General features: G+C 42.1%; 1 protein-coding gene across 1 annotated transcript in view; it reads left to right on the top strand.

Moving 5' to 3' along the window:
• sgsm3 (small G protein signaling modulator 3) overlaps window positions 1–20,962 on the top strand; it is a 191,309-nt gene that overhangs the window by 28,091 nt on the left and 142,256 nt on the right. The window contains exons 2-4 of the mRNA XM_043680029.2: window positions 221–311; window positions 10,736–10,821; window positions 20,426–20,492. Coding sequence (XP_043535964.2) covers window positions 302–311; window positions 10,736–10,821; window positions 20,426–20,492 — 163 coding nt within the window. The 5' untranslated portion in view covers window positions 221–301. The remainder of the gene's footprint in view (window positions 1–220; window positions 312–10,735; window positions 10,822–20,425; window positions 20,493–20,962) is intronic.

Here is a 20,962-nt window from a genome sequence, read left to right as displayed (position 1 = left end):
TATGGCGAGCTCTAACCTGACAATATCTTCTCTAATTTGGCAGAAGTTTAATTTGATATGGTGCTTAGAATATTGTCTGGACAGAGAATTTTGGTTTGCTGTGGAATTTCTCTGAACTCAGGCCATTGATAGTTTGATTTCTCACGGTCGATTTATTAGATTCAAGCTTGCATTCATCTTTATGCTGCATTTCATACTGATTAGGTTTTCTTCTTCCTAGTGCACAGGGCAACGGACTCAAGAAAAACACGCACATACCAGGAGCTTGTGAAGCAAGAAAAATATACATTCATTGGAAAAAATGTCTTCAGGTATGGCACTTCAGGATTGTGATACAGGCAAAATCTAAGGAAAGAGGAATTTAAGAACTAATATGAAAATTGTTCTTAGGATCTAATAAAATTTCAGTCTGGAGTATCACAAGCCTATTTTGTAATAACACAAAAAGCAAGATTGTTCCATGGTTGGAATCCATTCCATTCAAGTATATTAACCAGGTGAGGTTGCACTTGGTAGAGCCTACATTTCCCTGTACAGGAGGATGCTGAGGAAGATATGGTGGCACGCTGAGGAAGGCACGGTGGCTCAGTGGTTAGCACTGCTGCCTCACAGCACCAGGGCCCTCAGTTTGATTCAAGCCTCCGGCGGCTGTCTGTGTGGAGTTTGCACGTTCTCCCTGTATCTGCTTGGGTTTCCTCCAGGTGCTCCAGTTTCCTTCCACAATCCAAAGATGTGCAGGTCAGGTGAATTGGCCATGCTAAGTTGCTCATAGTGTTAGGTGCATTAGTCAGGGATAAATGTAGGATCGGGGAATGGGTCTGTGTGGGTTACTCTTTTTAAAGGGTCGGTGTGGACTTGTTGGGCCGAAGGGCCTGTTTCCATAATCTAATCTAATAAGGGCCAGGTACTAGCATGGACAGAAAATTGGCTGTCTGGTAGAAGGCAGAGAGTGGAGATAAAAGGATCATTCTCAGGATGAAAGCTAGTAACTAGTGATGTTCCACAAGTGTCAGTGTTGGGACAACAAATTTTCACTTTGCACATTAATGATCTGGATAAAGGAACTGAGAGCATTCTGGCAAAGTTTGCAGATGATACAAAGATAGGTGGAGGTGCAGGTAGTGTTGAAGAGACCACGAGGCTGCAGAAAGTGTAAGGTCGTACACTTTGGTTGGAAGAATAGAGGCATGGATTATTTTCTAAATGAGGAGAAAACTCAAATCTGAAATAGAAAGGGACTTGGGAGTCTTAGTCCAGGTTTCTCTGAAGGTAAACTTGCAGGTTGAGTCGGTAGTTAGGAAGGCAAATACCAGTGTTGTCAGTCATCTGAAGAAGACTAAAATATAAAAGCAGGGATGTACTTCTGAGGCTTTATAAAGCTCTGGTCAAACCATATTTAGAGTATTGTGAGCAACATTGGGCCCCTTACCTCAGGAAGGATGTATTGCCCCTGAAGTGTGTTCAGAGGAGGTTCATGAGAATGATCCCAGGAGTGAAAGGCTTAACACATGAGGAGCATTTCAAGACTCTAGGACTGTACTCGACGGAGTTGTGAAGGATGTGGCGGGGGGGATCTGATTGAAACTTACAGAATGCTGAATGACCTGGACAGAGAAGGTGTTGGGAAGACGTTTCTATTGGCAGGAGAGATTTGGATCTGAGGGCACAGCCTTCGAATAAAGGGAAGACCCTTTAGAATGGAGATAAAGAGAAACTTCTTTCGGCAGAGAATGGTGAATCTATGGAATTCTTTGCCACAAAAATCTGTGAAGGCCAGGTCATTGAGTATAATTAAGACCGAGATAACTAAGTTCTTGATTGCCAAAAGTTACAGAGAGAGAGAGCGGGACAGTGGGGTTGAAAAACCCATCAGCCATGATTGAGTGGCGGAACAGCCTCTGGGTCGAATGACCTAATTTCTGCATCTGGGTCTTGTGGTCATATCACACACGCTATGGAAGAATTCCAGAGTGTTTGTCTTTTTTTCCACCTATTAGCCACGATATGAAGAAATGCTTTCGGATATCAGTGCAGAATCAGCTTTTACATCCTGAAGAAGGGTCACTGGACTCAAAGTGTTAGCTCTACTTTCTCTTCACTGAAGCTGCCAGACCCACTGAGTTTCTCCAGCAATTTCTGTTCTGGTTTCAGCTTTTACTAGACTTGTCATTTTATCCTACATCTTGCTTTAACTCGAAGGAGCTTTTCTGTGGAAGCTTCTGTGCTTTTATAGTGTACTTCTGTAAGGCTCCCTCTCACTTGTTTCGAAAGAGTCTGTATTTCAGAGTCTTTGCTCAGACCTCAATTCCAAAGATGTAGGGATCAGCCTCTTGACCCATTGCTACTTATTTTGTGTCTTTGGTGACCAGAACTGAATTGAGTATTAAAATATGAATGATAATGCGTGTTGCAGTTTCAGACAGTTGTGTCAGGCTCATAGTTTATTGATACTGCAAACCAATCCTCTGTTATGTATTCTGTATAATTCCCAAAGCTGTAATCTTTTCATTGACTCTGACTCTGATGTGGTTGGGTTTGAAGGGAAATGCTGACAACATTTGTCTCTTTTTAAACTACCTGAGGTCAATGAATTTAAAGAATAGGAATTGAATATGTAGGAACAAATGAATGCAGATGCTGGAATCTGTACTGAAAACAACAAATTATGGAGGTCACCGGGTTAGACAGCATCCATGGAGAGAGGTAAAAACAATGACTGCAGATGCTGGAAACCAGATTCTGGATCAGTGGTGCTGGAAGAGCACATCAATTCAGGCAGCATCCGACGAGCAGCAAATTCGACGTTTCGGGCAAAAGCCCTTCATCAGTATTCCTGATGAAGGGCTTTTGCCCGAAACGTCGATTTTGCTGCTCGTCGGATGCTGCCTGAATTGCTGTGCTCTTCCAGCACCACTGATCCAGGATCCATGGAGAGAGGGCAAGCTAATGTTTCCCGCCAAGTTTTTATACCCTGAGTTTGCAGTTAAGTTTTACAGCAGCAGATTTTGGAAACGTTTTTTAAAAAATTATTTCTTTTAAATGAAATAATCCCAAAATGTCTGCTAATTTACTTATTCATGCACAGAAAAACAGAAGTTATAGGAGTAATAAATATTCACTGTTACAATTTACAACAAATTAAATAAAAGGGTCATGTAACATTTGGATTGAGGCTCAATGTTTCAGGGCTGATGAGAAGTCGTCTTTAGTCAAAGAGTCATTTAAGGGTTTCAACAGGCGGGGTAGAAGCATTTTTCAGGAATCATTTTAAATTTGAGGTTTATTTCTTACTGTTTTCTTTTTCAGTATTCATTAAGGGCAGATATAGCACATATGGTGTTTTTAGTATCTTGCTTTAATGTTACAGTATTATTGTATCATTGATTATGATATCAACCCTGATGGGACTTTTGTGAAGATTTTTTCAAGATATATGTAAACAGTAGCTTTGTGGCTGGAATGTACTTTTTTGCCTTTGTGAGACAGGATGTCAGGTCCTTGGCTGGGTTGTAGAATCAACATGACACCTGATGTTCAACTAACATTTTGTGAACTTTATACTGTGACCTATTTAAACTAAAATATCCTATCATTCTAAATATGTAGGCAAAATAAATTTTGGGGGGGAGCATGGCAACAAATTACAAAAAAAAAGGAATAAAATTACAAAAAGGGTGTCAAATGCATTTCGATATTGATAAATGTGAGTTTGATTTTTCACAGCATGTGCAAATCCTAATTAATTTTCAAGAGAAAAGGAGGAGATAAGAAAGAAGTAGTAAAAATCATGAATGGATGTCATGGAGTGGATAGGGAGAAACCACACCTGTTAGAAAAAGGATCAGAAACAAGAGGGCACAAATTTAATGTCATTTGCAAAAGACAAAATTTAGAAAAAAAAATTATCTCCCAATGATATTTCATGTTTGGAATGCACTGACTGGAAGTTTGGTGGAGGCATGTTCAATTAAGGCATTCTAAATAGGATTGAGTGATTGTTTCTGTTCAAGTAATGTGCAAGGGTAAGGGAAAAGGCAGGAGAATGGCACTATGTCATGATGCTCATTTAGAGACCTGTTTTAGACATAAAAAATGGCGTATTGTATCCCATAGGTCGTCTTATCTGTCTTGCTGCCTGCATGTATCCCATATGTCTCCTTAACCACCATATTTATCTGTTCTGCCTTCCAGAATCTGAGGACATGAATAACCTATGTCTGTCTGATCCTCTGTGCTTTCCAGTGTCCAAACATTCATCATGAGCACAGTTGAAACATTTAAAAGATGTCTAGATAAGTACATGAATAGGAAAGGTTTGGAGGGATATGGGCCAGAAGCAGGCATGAGGGACTACTTTAATTTGGGATTATTATTATCAGCATGGTCTGAAGGGTCTGTTTCCCTGCTGTATGACTCAATGTATTCCCTTGCCTTGTTTATCCTGCCCAAGTGCATCTCACACACTTATTTGGATTGAATTCCACTTGCCACTGATCAGCCCATCTGACCAGCTCATCCATACCCTCCTGTAGTCTAAGGCTATTCTCCTCACTGGATACTACCCGACTAACTTTCAGTTCATCCACAATCTTACTTATCAGCCTTCCTACATTTCAAGTCTAAATTATTTATATATACCAAAAACTGCAGTGGCCACAACACTAATACCTGCGCAACTCCACTGGACATGGGCTTTCAGTCTCTAAAACATGCTTCAGCAATCACTCTCTGCTACCTGTCACTCAGCCCATTCTAGATTCAATTTGCCAAATTTCTGTGGATCTCATGGGCTCTTAGACTGATAATGAAGATATGTGCAACTTAATCAAAAACCTTGAAGTCCAAATAGGTGACATCAAATGCTTTGCCCTCATCTACATCCCAGGTCACCTCTTTGAAAAATTCAATCAAGTTAGTCGGACATGACCTTCTTAACAAAAGTATGCTGATTGTTGATTGATCCCTGCCTCACCAAATGTAGATTCATTCAGTCTCTTGGAATTCCTTCCAATTGTTTCCAGTGAGGGTAGACTGACTGCCCTGGTGCACCCTTTCTTCCCCTCTTGAGTAACAATACCACATTGCCTGTCCTATATACTGATATAATTTTTTAAGGACATGACCACAAAGTGTGGATCCAGCTATCCAGAGCGGATGAACGGACTGGCTGTCTTATTCTTGAAAAATAAAGGTTGAGGAATGACTTAGAGGTCTTTAAAATTGATAGAGTTAGAAGAGAAAGAAGGCTTGCTCTTGTGGGGAAATAATTAGAGGCTGTCAGTATAAGATTGTAACAATGAAATCCAGTAGAGAGTTTAGAAGAAGCAATTTTACCAGAGTGGTGAGAATGCCAAATTCTTGAGTGGGAAGTGCTTGAACTGCATAGTAGATGCACGTTGGACATCGCTGGATTAGTATGCAAGAGGTGGTGTTACAATGATAAAATGAGAATTGGCTTCAGTGGACCATAAAAGCCATCAAGGATCGTTTGGACTGAATGGCCTGTCTTTGTGCTGTAAGTTCTATGTATGATGTGCCTGTTTGCTCGCCTACTTCTCTGTTTTAATATATTAGTGTCTCCATCTTCCTGTGTGCTTATATGTGCATCTGTTTGTGTTTCTGGACATGCCTGCATCTGTATGCTGCAACTTGCACCTGTCTGTATTTTATCCATATACCTGTGCCACTGATGAGGCTGATGCGTGGTGTTGCAAAGCCAGGGCTGGGAGTGGGAAGAAAGAAGATGTAATGGGATTGTCATGCACCAGGCCAGACCCCCTCAAAACACTTCAAGAAAGTAGCCTAGACCCTAACTTTGTTAGTTCTTTTAAGCAGGTGTAACATTAATGTCCCTGGGGAGATACAGCTGGTCAAACTACTTAGTTTTAAACAAAACAGAATTTATTTACAAGATTCCCGAATGAAGCAGAAACAATAGAGAGCAGAATACCAAATAACTTAATCTACCCAAAAACCCAAAGATTATCTCAAATTAATGATGCTGTTCCAAATACTTACTACAATCCACATAAACACCCCTTGGCACAAAAAGTAAAATCAAGCAGGATCTTACAGGAGAGAAGTCAAAGAGAGAGTACCATCAAGGACCTGCTTTTTTGGGTCCAGCTTCAAAACACTAATGCTAAAACCAAACCAGAGAGAAGCTGAGCTGGCAGAACTGGCACTCTCCTTTTGTTGTACAAATGTTTTTTTTTAAAACTTGAAAGCCTTTTTCCTGATGCACTATCTGTTAGCTATTATCAAACTGACCCTAAAACTCACCCAAACCCAGATTTGTTTTGGAGTTTGTGTCTATTAGATCTCTCTGGGAGAAAAAAACAAAGACAACATAACCTTGTTAAAGGAGCAGCATTGTCACAGGATTGAGGGGCTGGCACAGGGCGGGAAAGAGCTACAAACTGGAGGGAAGATGTGTTGAAAAGGGGAATGCAGTGGCTGCAGAGATGGAAGCTGAGAAGTTGCAAGTAAGAGTAAATTTCTACAGCAGGCTTAAAACTGCTATCAACAAAGGATTATTCAGCTAACTGAGAACAGAAAAACTGAATAATGAATTTCCTGCAAAAGCGTATGGAGTCTCGAGTTTAAGACTGCAGGATTTCGGAAACGTAAAAGCTGTGAACAGAAGTAGGCCATTTTGAGCTTGTTCCGCCATTCTAAAACATAGAACAGTACAGCACAGTAACAGGCCCTTTGGCTGACCATGATGTCATTCCTAATCCAATCCCATCTGCCTGCAAATGGTCCGTATCCCTCAATTCCCTGCCTGCTCATGTGTCTGTCTGCCTCTTAGATGTTACTATTGTATCTGCTTTTACCTCTTTCCCTTAGTAGTGTGTTCCAGGTACCTACCACCCTCTGTGTATAAAACCTGCTTCATAAAACTTGGCTCATGTATCTCTTTTTAAACTTTCTCCCCCTCTCACCGTAAACCTAGGTCCCCTAGTATTTGACATTTTCAACCCAGAAGAAAAGACTCCAGCTATCCGCCCTAACTGTCCCCCTCGTCACTTTATATATTTCTAGCAGGATACCCCTCAGTCTCTGAAGCTCTAGCAAAAATAACCCAAGGTTGTCCAACTTCTCCTTCATAGCTAATACACTCCAATTCAGGTAACATCCTGGTAAACCTTTTTTCCAAAGCCGCCTCATTCTTCCTTTTTTGTTTATTTATTTGTTTGTCTGTATGTGTTTGTAGCAGTTTTAAAAGCAAATTGGAGTATTAGCTCATAGAGCTAAAACTGGTGTTGATAGAGCTCATTAGATAGTTCATAGATGTTTACATGTGAGTAAAAGTTACTTATTTGGAGTAACATAGTTGTTGTTGAGTCTAGGAGCCTCATTAGTGTTATCTTGATTCTAACAAACCAGTTAAAGGGGACTTTGTAAGATTTGATTAAATCATTAACTTATGTGGCAACCTGGAAGAAAGGTTTGAGAATCAGCACACTTTTCCAAGTGATGGTTGATAGTTTATTTCATAAAGGTTTACATTTGTGAGTTATCTCATCTCAAAACATCTCCCATCCTTTGAATTATTTGAGGTACAGTGACTGTGTTCGAGACAAATGTGCAAATGCTTTAGCTGTGACTTCACCAATCTGCAGAAAGTTTGTCTTGAGTTCTTGTTTCCCCTTTAAATGGTTCTTGGACTTTAGGATTTTGTGAGGAACAAAGTTACACACATATATAACACAGCCACAAACTTGTTTATTAAAATGAAACCCTTGATACTTGATACAATACCTCTAAGCTGGTCCAAAAGGCACAACATATTCATTTGTGTTTCCAGTTTAAATATGGCTATGATTTAACCTTGGCCCCGCCCCCATTGGAATTTCACAGTCACCACGACTTATTAAAAAAGCTTTGAAGACAAACTACAAACCACAGGCAAAACCCCAAGTTTCTATCTGAACCTCACTTAATTCAGATTTATACTTCTGGATTTAGTTGTTACTCTGAGGTTACCTAATCCTCTCAATCCCTTGGATTTGGCTGGTAATTTGCAGTCCTTTGTGTGGTTGCTGCTTCCAAGAAAACAGTAGGTTCATGAGCCAGGTTGACTGTTCCTGACCCTCCAGACCAAGGTCAGTATGATTTGACTCAAACATTTTATAGGTCCTAACACAGCAGATCTGTCTGGTATTGATTGTAAGCCTCAGTAAGGCTGACCGTTCTTCTCGCAAGTTACTTTAGTTCCACCCCTTTTATGATGATTCTCCTCCCCAATATAAAGAAATAACATCAAACATTTTCCTGCTGTTCAGGATGTGTGAAGGCTAAGCCTCCTTTGTGTAGTTCACATTCAGTTCATCAAAGTATAGTCAGTGAAACAATGCAGTCCTTTTCCATGGAAACATCTCTCCTGTTGTTTAGAAATGACACAGTAGCAGCACCTGGCCCCAGCTGGGCAAAGGTTTGAGTTATTTTGAATAATCTATTTCCTCCTCAGTGGGAACTTGTCATAGTAACAGGAGCCATGTTCTAATACTGTTGTGTTAGGTGACCAATCACTTGATTGCATCAGGTATTTCCCTGCACCATTGTCCCATGATAGCAGCCAGATGATGTTGAATCCTTCATGCTTAGCCACTGTCAGAATTATTGCTGTGTATTTGTCATAGAATCATAGAGTCATAGAGATGTACAGCATGAAAACAGACCCTGCAGTCCAACCCATCCATGCCAACCAGGTATCCCAACCCAAACTAGTACCACCTGCCAGCACCTGGCCCATATCCCTCCAAACCCTTCCTATTCATATACCCATCCAAATGCCTTTTAAATGTTACAATTGTACCAGCCTCCACCACATCCTCTGGCAGCTCATTCCATACATGTACCACTCTCTGTATGAAAACGTTGCCCCGTAGGTCTTTTTTATATCTTTCCCCTCTCACCCTAAACCTATGCCCTCTAGTTCTGGACTCCCTGACACCAGGGAAAAGACTTTACCTATTTACCCTATCCATGCCCCTTATAATTTTGTAAACCTCTATAAGGTCATCTCTCAGCCTCCGACGCTCCAGGGAAAACAACCCCAGCCTGTTCAGCCTCTCCCTATAGCTCAAATCCTCCAACCCTGGCAACATCCTTGTAAGTCTTTTCTGAACCCTGTCCTGAAGGTTGGCTTTTTCTTGCAGCACTGTGTACATGGATTTTGAGATTTTCTTCATATTTCATAAGGTACGGTTGCATGGATTCCCAACCCTGTACTCGGGTGATGACTTTTTATGTATAGCAATGTATGCCAGTTTTTTTTTTACAAAGGAATGGATTTGCAGATAACTTTTGCCTTGTGCCAATTTACATACTGCAAAGACTATGCAATTAATGTTTTTACTCATGTTGTGGACTTAAGTTTGTTGGCCTGGTGATAGTTATTGTGAATATTGATCAACACTTCCAATTCTGCTTTAGGTAAGTCCCAAATTTCCCATACACCCAAACATGCATACACAACGTAGTTTTTATTAAGTGACTGTATCACTACTGAAGAAGTTGTTGAGAATGGACAAGGGGCCCCTATGAAAGCAAAACACTGCCCTCAAGTAGCCCTTTTCAAAACCTCGATTAGTCCTCAGAAACAAGATGTGGTGTGTTACGAAGGGCACTGTTCCTGTTGATCCTTAATTTTTTTTTCAGGCACAGTGGCAGCTTTAAATGATTAAATCATTAATGGGTAACAAATATGTTCAGCAAGATTCAGAAAGTTTGCACACAATGGCTGAAGTTATCAATTCACCAACTGTCTGAATGCTAATTCTGGTAGTTTCAATGAGAACTGGAAAGTCCCGCATGGTGCAATTCTCAAGGACCGAGTTGACATACATTACTGCTGTCATCTCTTTGGATCCTCTGCCAAACCTCTTAAGGTCTTGGCAGCTCTTTATTATCTCACCTCAGTGGCTGTCCTTCACGTGGAAGTTTAGAAACTGAGAATGCGAGCAGGTCATTCCTTCACGTTGGGCATTCCACCCAATGTCTTTACCCTTGCCTCGCTCAGTGTTACTGAAAACAACTACAGCATTTTTAACTACTTTCCTGCTGGCAAAGTCAGCTGAGAGTGGTACTGTCACCTCTGAGCCAGAGTGTTGTGTGTTCAAGTCCAGGACCTGAGTGTAAAACTTCAAAGCTGACTATCCCATTGCAGTTCTGAGTGAGTGCCACCCTATTGGAGATGCAGTCTTAAGTAAGGAAGTCTAAGAACCCACCTACCCTGTCAGATGAATGTGAAAGTTCGAAGAATAATTTATTGAGGGAGTTCTTCCCAGCATGATGGCCAATATTTATTCATCAATGAATATCATTGAAGTGGATTATCTGATCGTTTTAACATTGTTGTGGGTGCTTTCAGTGCACAAGTTGACTCCAGCCTTTCCCCATGCCATTGAGTGCAAAACCCCTAGGGATATTCTGTTGTGAAAGTTATTGCAGAAATGCAAATCCTTTTTCTGTCTTGACTGAGATCAACTAATTTAACATAGGTCCAACTTGAATCAGCTCCATGCTTCCTGAATCGCGCAGATTTTTAAATAAAATAATTACAACACAAAGCTATATGGATCTGAGTGAACCAAGTCTGTACTGAAGATTCTCTCTTTTTTGTCTGTTCTCAAATTATCTGAGATAACATTTAATATCTGCTTGTGTTTTTGCCTTCTTATTGCAGGTATCTTGATATTTATCCTATATGTCTGATCTCTTTTAACAGGGAGTTTTACACCTTCAGTCAGTGGCCCATTTACAGCATTGACTCCTAGCATGTGGCCACAGGATGCACTAACCAAGTATTCCCAGGTAAGAGAGGATCTCGTTCTATACATCAGATTCAATTTTCACACTAATTTATTGCCTTGTTTTTACAGCCAGGAGGAATCTAAAGGTTTGTGCCTGTAAAGTTATCGTAACCCATCTTCATTATTTAGTTATAGTAAAGGATCAAGGCAAAATGCAGTCTGATAGAAAACAAAAAATTGTGGATGCTGGAAATCTGAAACACAAACAAAAATTGCTAGAAAAAACTAAGCAAGTCTGCCAGCATCTGTGGTGAGGAAAGCAGAGTTAATGTTTTGATTCTGGTGAAAATAAAATGATGGTCAGGAGAGGATTCTGGCTGTAAGTGCTGCTCCTTTTTTTAGAGTTTTTTTCCAGTGCTGGAGCTGATTTCCACACTTTCTTTGAGCAGTAATCACTGTTTTAAGTGTTGCATTGTTTTTGGTACTTGGGGAAAAAAAATCAAAAACAACAATACTTTAAATAAGAGGAAAGAGAGAGAGAGAGAAGGGGATGAAGTTTTGTGAGAATGGCCACATGGAGAGGTTGGAGTACAGCTCCAGAAATCATCAAGAATTCATCAAAAGAATCAAGCTGCGAACTTTCACAGCTGACTGACTGTGAAATTACAAACATCTCTGGAGATCTGTCAGAGAGAAACAAACAGTGCAGTGCATGTTCACAGCTGACCTTCAGAGACCACAGCAGCTGGGAGTGACCAGTGGTTTCAGAGCCTGATCAGCTAATTGTTTGATTTTAAGACTTCCAAAACTTAAAGTCTTAATTTTTTTTTGTAAATCTATAACAGAGTAAGGTGAGAGTATTTTTTTCATGTATTACTGAGATCTGCCTCTGCATTAAATTTTTAATGTAACAATTATCCCAGACTTTTGAGCAGTAAGTCTGTGCTAATGTTGAGTTTTTGCGAAATTGTGTTGTGATTGTTTTTTGGGTATGTTCTGCGTCTGTGAATTGTTTAAGATGCAGATGGTTTTAGTGGAGTGATGTGCTCTTCCCGTCAGATGTGAGATTAGCGAGAATTTCAGTGTTCCTTAATGTCTACATTGGGGCGGCACAATGGCTCAGTGGTTAGCACTGCTGCCTCAGCACAAGGGTCCCAGGTTCGATTCCGGCCTTGGGCAACTGTCTGTGTGGAGTTTGCACATTCTCCCAGTGTCTGCGTGGGTTTCCTCCGGGTGCTCCGGTTTCCTCCCACAGTCCAAAGATGTGCAGGTTGGGTGAATTGGCCACGCTAAATTGCCCATAGTGCTAGGTGCATTAGTCAGAGGGAAATGGGTGAGGGTGGGTTACTCTTCAGAGGGTCGGTGTGGACTGGTTGGGCTGAAGGGCCTGTTTCCACACTGTAGGGAATCTTAAAAAAAAAAAGTATGTTTGGGTGCAAATCCTATTGGATCACATGGATCTTTTGGAGTGGCAATTAGAGGCAGTGGGGAAATTAAAGGAGCCAGGCAGTGTGATGAATGTCATATATTCATGAAGGTAGAAAAACTGTAGATACAGTCAGGTAATTGGTTACTGTCTGGAAAAGTAGGCGGGTAGAGCCTCTGAGGGGAATATAGCACTGGCAGCCAGTTTTCTGGTACTGACACTAGCTCTACTGGAATGAGAAGAATGTCAGATTCCAAGTGATGGAATGTGATTGGGGACTCTGTAGTGAGGGACACAGACAGATTTTTCTGGGGCTGATAGCGAGACATCAGAATGGTGTGTTGCCTCCCTGATGCCAGGGTCAAGGATGCCATGGAGAGGGTGCAGAATATTCTCAAAGGGGAGATTGACCATCAGAAGGTTCATGTAATCCCAACAGCGTGGAAACACTCCATTCGGCCCATTCAAATCCAATCCGACCCTCCGAAGATCATCCCACCCAGACTCACCCTCTGCCTCTGTAACCCTACATTCCCCATGGCTAACCCACATAGCCTGCACATCCCTGAACACTATGGGCAATTTAGCATGGCTAATCCACCTAATCTGCTGATCATCGGACTGTGGGAGGAAACTGGAGCACCTGGAGGAATCCCACGCAGATATGGGTAACATGTGAAAACTCCACACAGACATTCGCCCCAGGTGGAAATGGACCTGGGTCCCTGGTGCTGTGAGGCAGCAGTGCCAACCACTGAGCCACCGCACTGCCCCAAGGTTGTTATACACGTTGGTAGAATGATTTAGGAAGAGAAAGGGATGAGGTTCTGCAGAGACAATATTAAGAAATTACACAGGAGGTTAAAAGGCAGAGAATGGGGTAAGACTGATAAATTAAACTGCATGTATTTAAATGCAAGAGGCCGGACAGATAAGACAGATGAACACAGGGCATGGTTGGAAACATGGGACTGGGATAACATAACTAATACAGAAATGTGACTCGAGGCAGGACAGGACTGGCAGCTTAACGTTCCAGAGTATAGATGCTATAGGAAGTGTAGAAAAAGGAGCAAGAGAGAAGAGAGGAAGTGGCGTTTTGGTTAAGGTTAACTTTACAGTTGTACTTAGGGATGATATTGCTGGGAAAGCATCCAGTGAAGTTATATAAGTGGAACTGAGAGATAGGAAAGGGGTGATCATCTTATTGGGATTGTATCGTAGGCCCCCAAATAGTCAGTGGGAAATTGAGAAGCAAATATGTAAGGAGATTTAGGGTGTAGGCTTGCTCGCTGAGCTGTAGGTTTGATATCCAGATGTTTCATTACCTGGCTCGGTAACATCAGTGGCGACCTCCAAGTGAAGCGAAGCTGTTGTCTCCTGCTTTCTATTTATATCTTTCTCCTGGATGGGATTCCTGGGGTTTGTGGTGATGTCATTTCCTGTTCATTTTCTGAGGGGTTGATAGATGGCATCTCGATCTATGTGCTTGTTTATGGCGTTGTGGTTGGAGTGCCAGGCCTCTAGGAATTCTCTGGCATGCCTTTGCTTAGCCTGTCCCAGGATAGATGTGTTGTCCCAGTCGAAGAAAGTTAGCCACCAGGATACATAAACACCAGCTAGCCACAAAAAGACACGACCCCCTCTCCCTCATAGCCCTACACATGGATGTAAAAAAACCACCATTTCGACTGGGACACCATTTCAAAGAGATTCCACAAACAGATGTAAGGGCAAAAGAGTAACTAAGGAGAGAATGGGGCCCCTTAAAGATCAACAAAGCCATCTGTGTTTGGAACCTCATGAAATGGGTGAGATACTAAATGGTATTTTGCCTCAGTATTTACTGTGGAGAAGGATATGAAAGTTAAGACAACTTGGGAGCAATAAATAGTGATGTCTTGAAAAGTGTACATATTACAGAAGAGAAGGTACTGGATGTGTTAAAATATACAAAGGTGGATAAATCTCTGGGACCTGATCAGGTGTATCCAAAACTGTGCGAAGCTAGGGAAGTGATTGCTGGGCCCCATGCTAAGACATTTGTATCATTGATAGCCACAGGTGAGGTGCCGGAAGACAGGAGATTGGCTAATGTGGTACCATTATTTAAGAAAGGTGGTAAGAAAATGTCCGAAAACTATAGACTGGTGAACTTGATGTCAGCAGTGGGCAAGTGTTTTGGAGAGAATTCTTAGGGACAGGATTCAAATGCATTTGGAAAGGCAAGGACTGGTTAGGGAAATCAACCTGGCTTTCTGTATGACAAATGGTGTCTCACTAACTTAGAACATAGAGAACATAGAACATAGAAGAATACAGCGCAGTACAGGCCCTTGGGCCCTCGATGTTGCGCCGATCCAAGCCCACCTAAACTACACTAACCCACTATCCTCCATATACCTATCCAATGCCCTCTTAAATGCCCATAAAGAGGGAGAGTCCACCACTGTTACTGGCAGGGCATTCCATGAACTAACGACTCGCTGAGTGAAGAACCTACCCCTAACATCAGTCCTATATCTACCCCCCCTTAATTTAAAGCTATGCCCCCTTGTAATACCCGACTCAATACGCGGGAAAAGGTTCATACTGTCGACCCTATCTAACCCCCTAATCATCTTGTACACCTCAATCAAGTCACCCCTAAACCTTCTTTTCTCTAGTGAAAACAGCCCCAAGTGCCTCAGTCTTTCCTCATACGATTTTCCTTCCATACCAGGCAACATCCTGGTAAACCTCCTCTGCACCCGTTCCAATGCCTCCACATCCTTCCTATAGTATGGCGACCAAAACTGCACACAATATTCCAGATGCGGCCGTACCAGAGTCTTATACAACTGCATCATGACCTCAGGACTCCGGAACTCAATTCCTCTACCAATAAAAGCCAGTACGCCATATGCCTTCCTCACCGCACTATTTACCTGGGTGGCAACTTTCAGAGATCTGTGTACATGGACACCAAGATCCCTCTGCTCATCCACACTACCAAGTATCCGACCATTAGCCCAGTACCCCATCTTTTTGTTATTCTTCCCAAAGTGAATCACCTCACACTTAGCTACATTGAATTCCATCTGCCACCTTTCTGCCCAGCTCTGCAGCTTCTCTATATCCTGCTGTAACCTGCCACATGCTTCCTCACTGTCAACAACTCCTCCGACTTTCGTGTCATCCGCAAACTTGCTCACCCAACCTTCTAACCCCTCTTCCAGGTCATTTATAAAAATGACAAACAGCAATGGTCCCAAAACAGATCCTTGCGGAACACCGCTAGTGACGGCACTCCATGAAGAAACTTTGCCATCAACTACTACCCTCTGTCTTCTTCCATCCAGCCAATTCCTAATCCAAACCTCCAACTCACCCTCAATGCCATATCTCCGTATTTTCTGCAGTAGCCTACCATGGGGAACCTTATCAAACGCCTTACTAAAATCCATATATACCACATCTACCGCTTTCCCCTCATCAACCTCCTTCGTCACCTTTTCAAAGAATTCAATAAGGTTTGTGAGGCACGACTTGCCCTTCACAAAACCATGCTGACTATCCTTGATCACATTATTCCTATCCAGATGTGCATAAATCCTATCCCTTACAATTCTCTCTAAGACTTTGCCCACAACAGAAGTGAGACTCACCGGCCTATAGTTACTAGGGCTATCCCTACTCCCCTTTTTGAACAAGGGAACCACATTTGCTATCCTCCAGTCTTCTGGGACTACTCCTGTAGACAAAGAGGACATAAAAATCAAGGCCAATGGCTCTGCAATCTCCTCCCTTGCTTCCCAGAGAATCCTAGGTTAAATGCCATCAGGCCCAGGGGACTTATCTATTTTCACCTTTTCCAGGATTTCCAACACCTCTTCTCTACATACCTCAAAGCCATCCATTCTACTTATTTGTGCCTCAGTATTCTCATCGACAACAATGCCCTGTTCCTGAGTGAATACTGAAGAAAAGTATTCATTCAGTGTCTCCCCAATCTCTTCCGCCTCCACACGCAACTTCCCCCTACTATCCTTGACTGGACCTATTCCTACCCTAGTCATTCTTTTATTCCTAACATACCTATAGAAAGCCTTAGGGTTTTCCCTAATCCTATCTACTAAGGACCTTTCATGTCCCCTCCTTGCTGCTTTTAGCTCTCTCTTCAGGTCCTTCCTGGCTACCCTATAACTCTCAATCGCCCCAATTGAACCTTCACGTCTCATCTTGAGATAGGCCGCCCTCTTCCATTTAACAAGGGATTCCAATTCCTTATTAAACCACGGCTCCCTCGCACGACCCTTTCCTACCTGCCTGACAGGTACATAATTATCAAGGACACTCAATAGTTGCCCCTTGAACAAGTTCCACATATCATTTACACTCTTGCCTTGGAGTCTACTTTTCCAAGCCACACATCCTAAGTCATGCCTCACCGCATCATAATTTCCCTTACCCCAGCTATAATTCTTGCCCTGTAGTACACACTTATCCCTCTCCATCACGAGTGTAAAAATCACCGAATTATGGTCACTATCCCCAAAGTGCTCACCTACCTCTAATTCTAACACCTGGCCTGGTTCGTTACCCAGAACCAAATCCAGTATGGCCTCACCTCTTGTTGGCCTGTCTACATATTGTGTCAGGAAACTCTCCTGCACACATTGAACAAACACTGACCCATCTAACGAACTTGAGCTATAGCTTTCCCAATCAATATCAGGAAAGTTAAAGTCCCCCATAACAACCACCCTATTACTGTCACTCATCTCCTGAATCACCTTCCCAATCCTTTCTTCAATGATTCTAGGACTATTCGGAGGCCTGTAAAAGACTCCTAACAGGGTGACCTCACCTTTCCTATTCCTAACCTCAGCCCAAACTACCTCAGATGGCAAGTCCTCATCCATCGTCCTTTCCACCGCTGTAATACTATCTTTGACAAGCAATGCCACACCTCCCCCTCTTTTACCCCCACCTCTAAACCTACTAAAACATTTAAATCCCGGAACCTGCAACAGCCAATCCTGTCCCTGTTCTAGCCATGTCTCCGTAATAGCCACAACATCGAAGTCCCAGGTACCAACCAAACTTAATTTTTTGATGAAGTGACATAGAAAATTGATGAAGGCGGAAAGGTAGATGTTGTCAGTATTGCCTTCAGTAAGGCTTTCGACAAGGTTCTGCAAGATTAGATCACAGAATCCAGAGGGAGCTAGCCAACTGGATACAAAATTGACAGAAGACTGGAGATAGAGGGTAATGTTAGAGGTTGTACTGAATGCCTGTGATCTGTGGTGTGCTACAGGGATGAGTGATCATTTATTTAAATTGTTTGGATTTCAATATACAGAGGAACCTCCAATTATTTGAAGGACACGGCAGGAGTATTTCGCTCGGGCAATTCACTATGGGCAATTTAGCATGGCCAATTCACCTGACCTGCACATCTTTGGACTGTGGGAGGAAACCAGAGCACCCGGAGGAAACCCACACAGACACGGGGAGAATGTGCAAACTGCACACAGCAGCAGTGCTAACCACTGAGCCACCGTGCTGCCCTGGTAGGAAGGTAGTGAAGTGATTGCAGAGATATTTGTATCATTGAGGTGCCAGAAGACTGGAGGTTGCCTAACATGGTACCACTGTTTAAGAAAGGTGGTAAGGAAAATCCAGGAAACTATAGATTGCTGAACCTGACATCGATGGTGGGTAAGTTGTTGGGAGGAATATTGAGGGACAGGATTTACATGTGTTGGAAAGGCAAGGACTGATTAGGGATAGTCAACATGTCTCACCAACTTATTTGAGTTTTGTGAAGAAGTAACATCCAAATCATTCATTTTAAACATGAAAAGTAGTGGACCCAGCACCAATCCTTGTGGCACACCGCAGGTCAAGATCTCCAGTGTGAAAAGCAGCCCTCCACGACCAGCTTCTGTCTTCTACTTTGAGCCAGATCTGTATCCAAATAGCTAGTTCTCCCTGTATTCTATGTTATCTGACCTTGCTAGCCAGTCTACCATGAGGAACTTTCTCGAACACTTTACTGAAGTCCATCTAGATCATGTCCACTGCTCTGCTCTCATCAATCCTCTTCATTATTTCTTCAAAAGACTCAATCAAGTTAGTGAGACATGATTTCCCATGCACAAAGCCATGTTGACCATCCCTAATCAATCCTTGCCTTTCCAAAATACATGTAAATCCTGTCCCTCAGTATTCCCTCCAGCATCTTGCCCACCACCGATGTCAGGCTTACCGGTCTATAGTTCCTTAGCTTTTCCTTACCACCTTTCTCAAATAGTCATAGCAATCTATAGCATGGAAACAGGCCCTTTGGCCCAATTTGCCCATGCTATCCAGTTTTCATAGTTTAAACTAGTCCCATTTACCTTCGTGTTGTCCATATCGGTCCAAACCTATCCAATTCAAGTACCTGTCTAAATGTTTCTTAAATGACAAAATTGTACTTGCTTGCACCACAACCACTGGGAGCCCGTTCCAAATGCTCACCACCCTCTGTGTGGGATAAAAAATTGCCCTCCTGTATCCTTTTGTACCTCTCTCCTCTCACTTTAAACCTACACCCCCTAGTTTTAGACTCCCCTATCATGGGGAAAAGCTGTCGGCTTATCTATGTCTCCAAGCTCCTTACGTAATTGAAGTTTTGTATCCTTGGAACCACTCTCCTAAACCTGTTCTGCACTCAACAAGTTCACATCCTGTGTCACACCGAGGTCTACAGAATGCAGCTGAAGATTAACTAGTGACCTATGTAAGTTCAGCATTACCTTTCATACTATCCACTCTACTAATGAAGCCTAGTGAACCCAGATGATAGGAAGGAAGAAAAAATGTGGAAGGGTAATGCTAATCGTGAATTTTTTACTCAGCAGAACAGGCAGTCATTTCTTTGGCTGTCGATATAACTCCAGGATGGTATGTTGCCTTCCTTGTGCTAGGGGTGGGTGAACAACTAGAGATGTTTGTCTTCATTGGTTCTAATGACATAGTTGGCAATATTGTGGAGATTTGAACAGAGTCCAGATTTCCAAAGCTTATGACCTGAAACGTTAGTTCTGATTTTCTCTTCATAGAAGCTACCTGATCTACTGATTTGAGTATTTCTACCATTTTCTGTTTTGATTTTAGATTTCCAGCATCCACAATGTTTTGTCTGTTCTATTACATGTCTTGGTTGATGCCTTGTACATGTGGATGTAATTTACTGGAATTTAATCTGATTGGCGATTTGGTAGTTGATCTTTTGGGTAATTCTAGTGTCTTTTGAAGAGGTTTTCAGAAGCAGTATAGGAGGTTTCAGAAACCCTTTGTCTTTTCTGCAGCTATCTGAAGAGTGCTTAATGTAAGCATTTTACTTTTGAAGTTCCACAGTTAAACTATGTTGGAGCAAAGACAGCCCCAAGGTTGAAGACTCCTTTGCTAAACTGGCCTTAACACCATAGACCATAAGATATAGGAGCAGAATTAGTCCACTTGGCCCATCAAATCTGCTCCACTATTTGATCATGCTCATAAGTTTCTCAACCCTATTATCCTGCCTTCTCCCTGTCACCTTTGATCCCCTTCCTAACTGAGAATTATCTATCTTGCCTGTATTAAATACACTCAATGACTTGAACTCCACAGCCTTCTGTGGAAATGAGTTCCACAGATTCACCGCCCTCTAGCTGAAGAAATTCCTCCTCATCAGTTCTAAATGGTTGTACCTTCACTCTTAGGTTGTGCAGTTGGGTCCTAGTCTATCCTACTCGTGGAAGCATGTTCTCCATATCCACATTATCCAGGCCCATCAGTATTCTGTAAGTTCAATGATATCCCCTCTGTTCCTTAGACAAATCCAGAGTCCTGAACTGTTCCTCATATGACAAGCCTTTCATGCCCAAGGTTGTGCTTAGTAAACCACCTCTGGATCCCATCCAGCACCACCACATCCCTCCTTAGATACGGGGCCCAGGACGTCTCACAATATTCCAAATGCAATCTGACCAGAGACTTATACAGCCTCTTGTATCCCTCTCTAAACGAATGCTAACATTGCATTGGATAGATTCGCTTGTAATTTATTTGCTTTTAATCTTGCTGGTGGAACTTGCTTTGTTTCAAATGGTGTCACTAATTAATATCGTCATCTTTTACAGTCTCATATTTCTTGGATGTTGAGGTGCTGGTTGGAAACATTGTATGGAACTAATCCACCTCTGTTCCGTTTTCCTTTCAGAAGAAAGACTCTGTAGAAGAGTCAGAAATCCAGTATGATGAGTTTGGGTTTCGGATAGACAAAGAAGGTAAATGGGAATTTAACCTCTATTATTCCCTTCTGACCACCAGTCCGTCTGCTTGCTACCCTTGCTATCTTCGATATGACAAGGAAGGGAATTCAATGTAACAGGATTGTCAGTTATTCAATTCATAACAGGAGCAAGTTGCATCTGACCAAAATCTTTCAAGTAATTAAATGTGTTTCACTGGATTGTTAAAGTATGATACCAGTTTGCAAAAGGAGGTATAAAGGAGACAGATTATCAAAACCTTAGTGAAAGAGGTAGGATTAAAGTTCCTAAATAGAGGAAGATTAAGTAATAATGTGCAGAAATGAGCTCTTTAAATTACTGTTGAAGTTTTCCCATCTGCGCCTCACCATTTGACTCCAGAAGCCTCGCTCACAGCAAGGCTTCAGAGACATATAACAGTACAGCACAGTACTGGCCCTTAGGACCTTGATATTGTGCCAAACTTTTATCCTACTGTAAGAGCA

This window comes from Chiloscyllium plagiosum, unplaced genomic scaffold (assembly GCF_037043375.1).
Source record: "Chiloscyllium plagiosum isolate Xiang-an unplaced genomic scaffold, Cpla_swu_hap1 HiC_scaffold_33, whole genome shotgun sequence".
Classification (NCBI taxonomy): Eukaryota; Metazoa; Chordata; class Chondrichthyes; order Orectolobiformes; family Hemiscylliidae; genus Chiloscyllium; species Chiloscyllium plagiosum.
The sequence above is the reverse complement of the archived record's forward strand: the minus strand, read 5'-3'. Positions and strand labels throughout refer to the sequence as shown.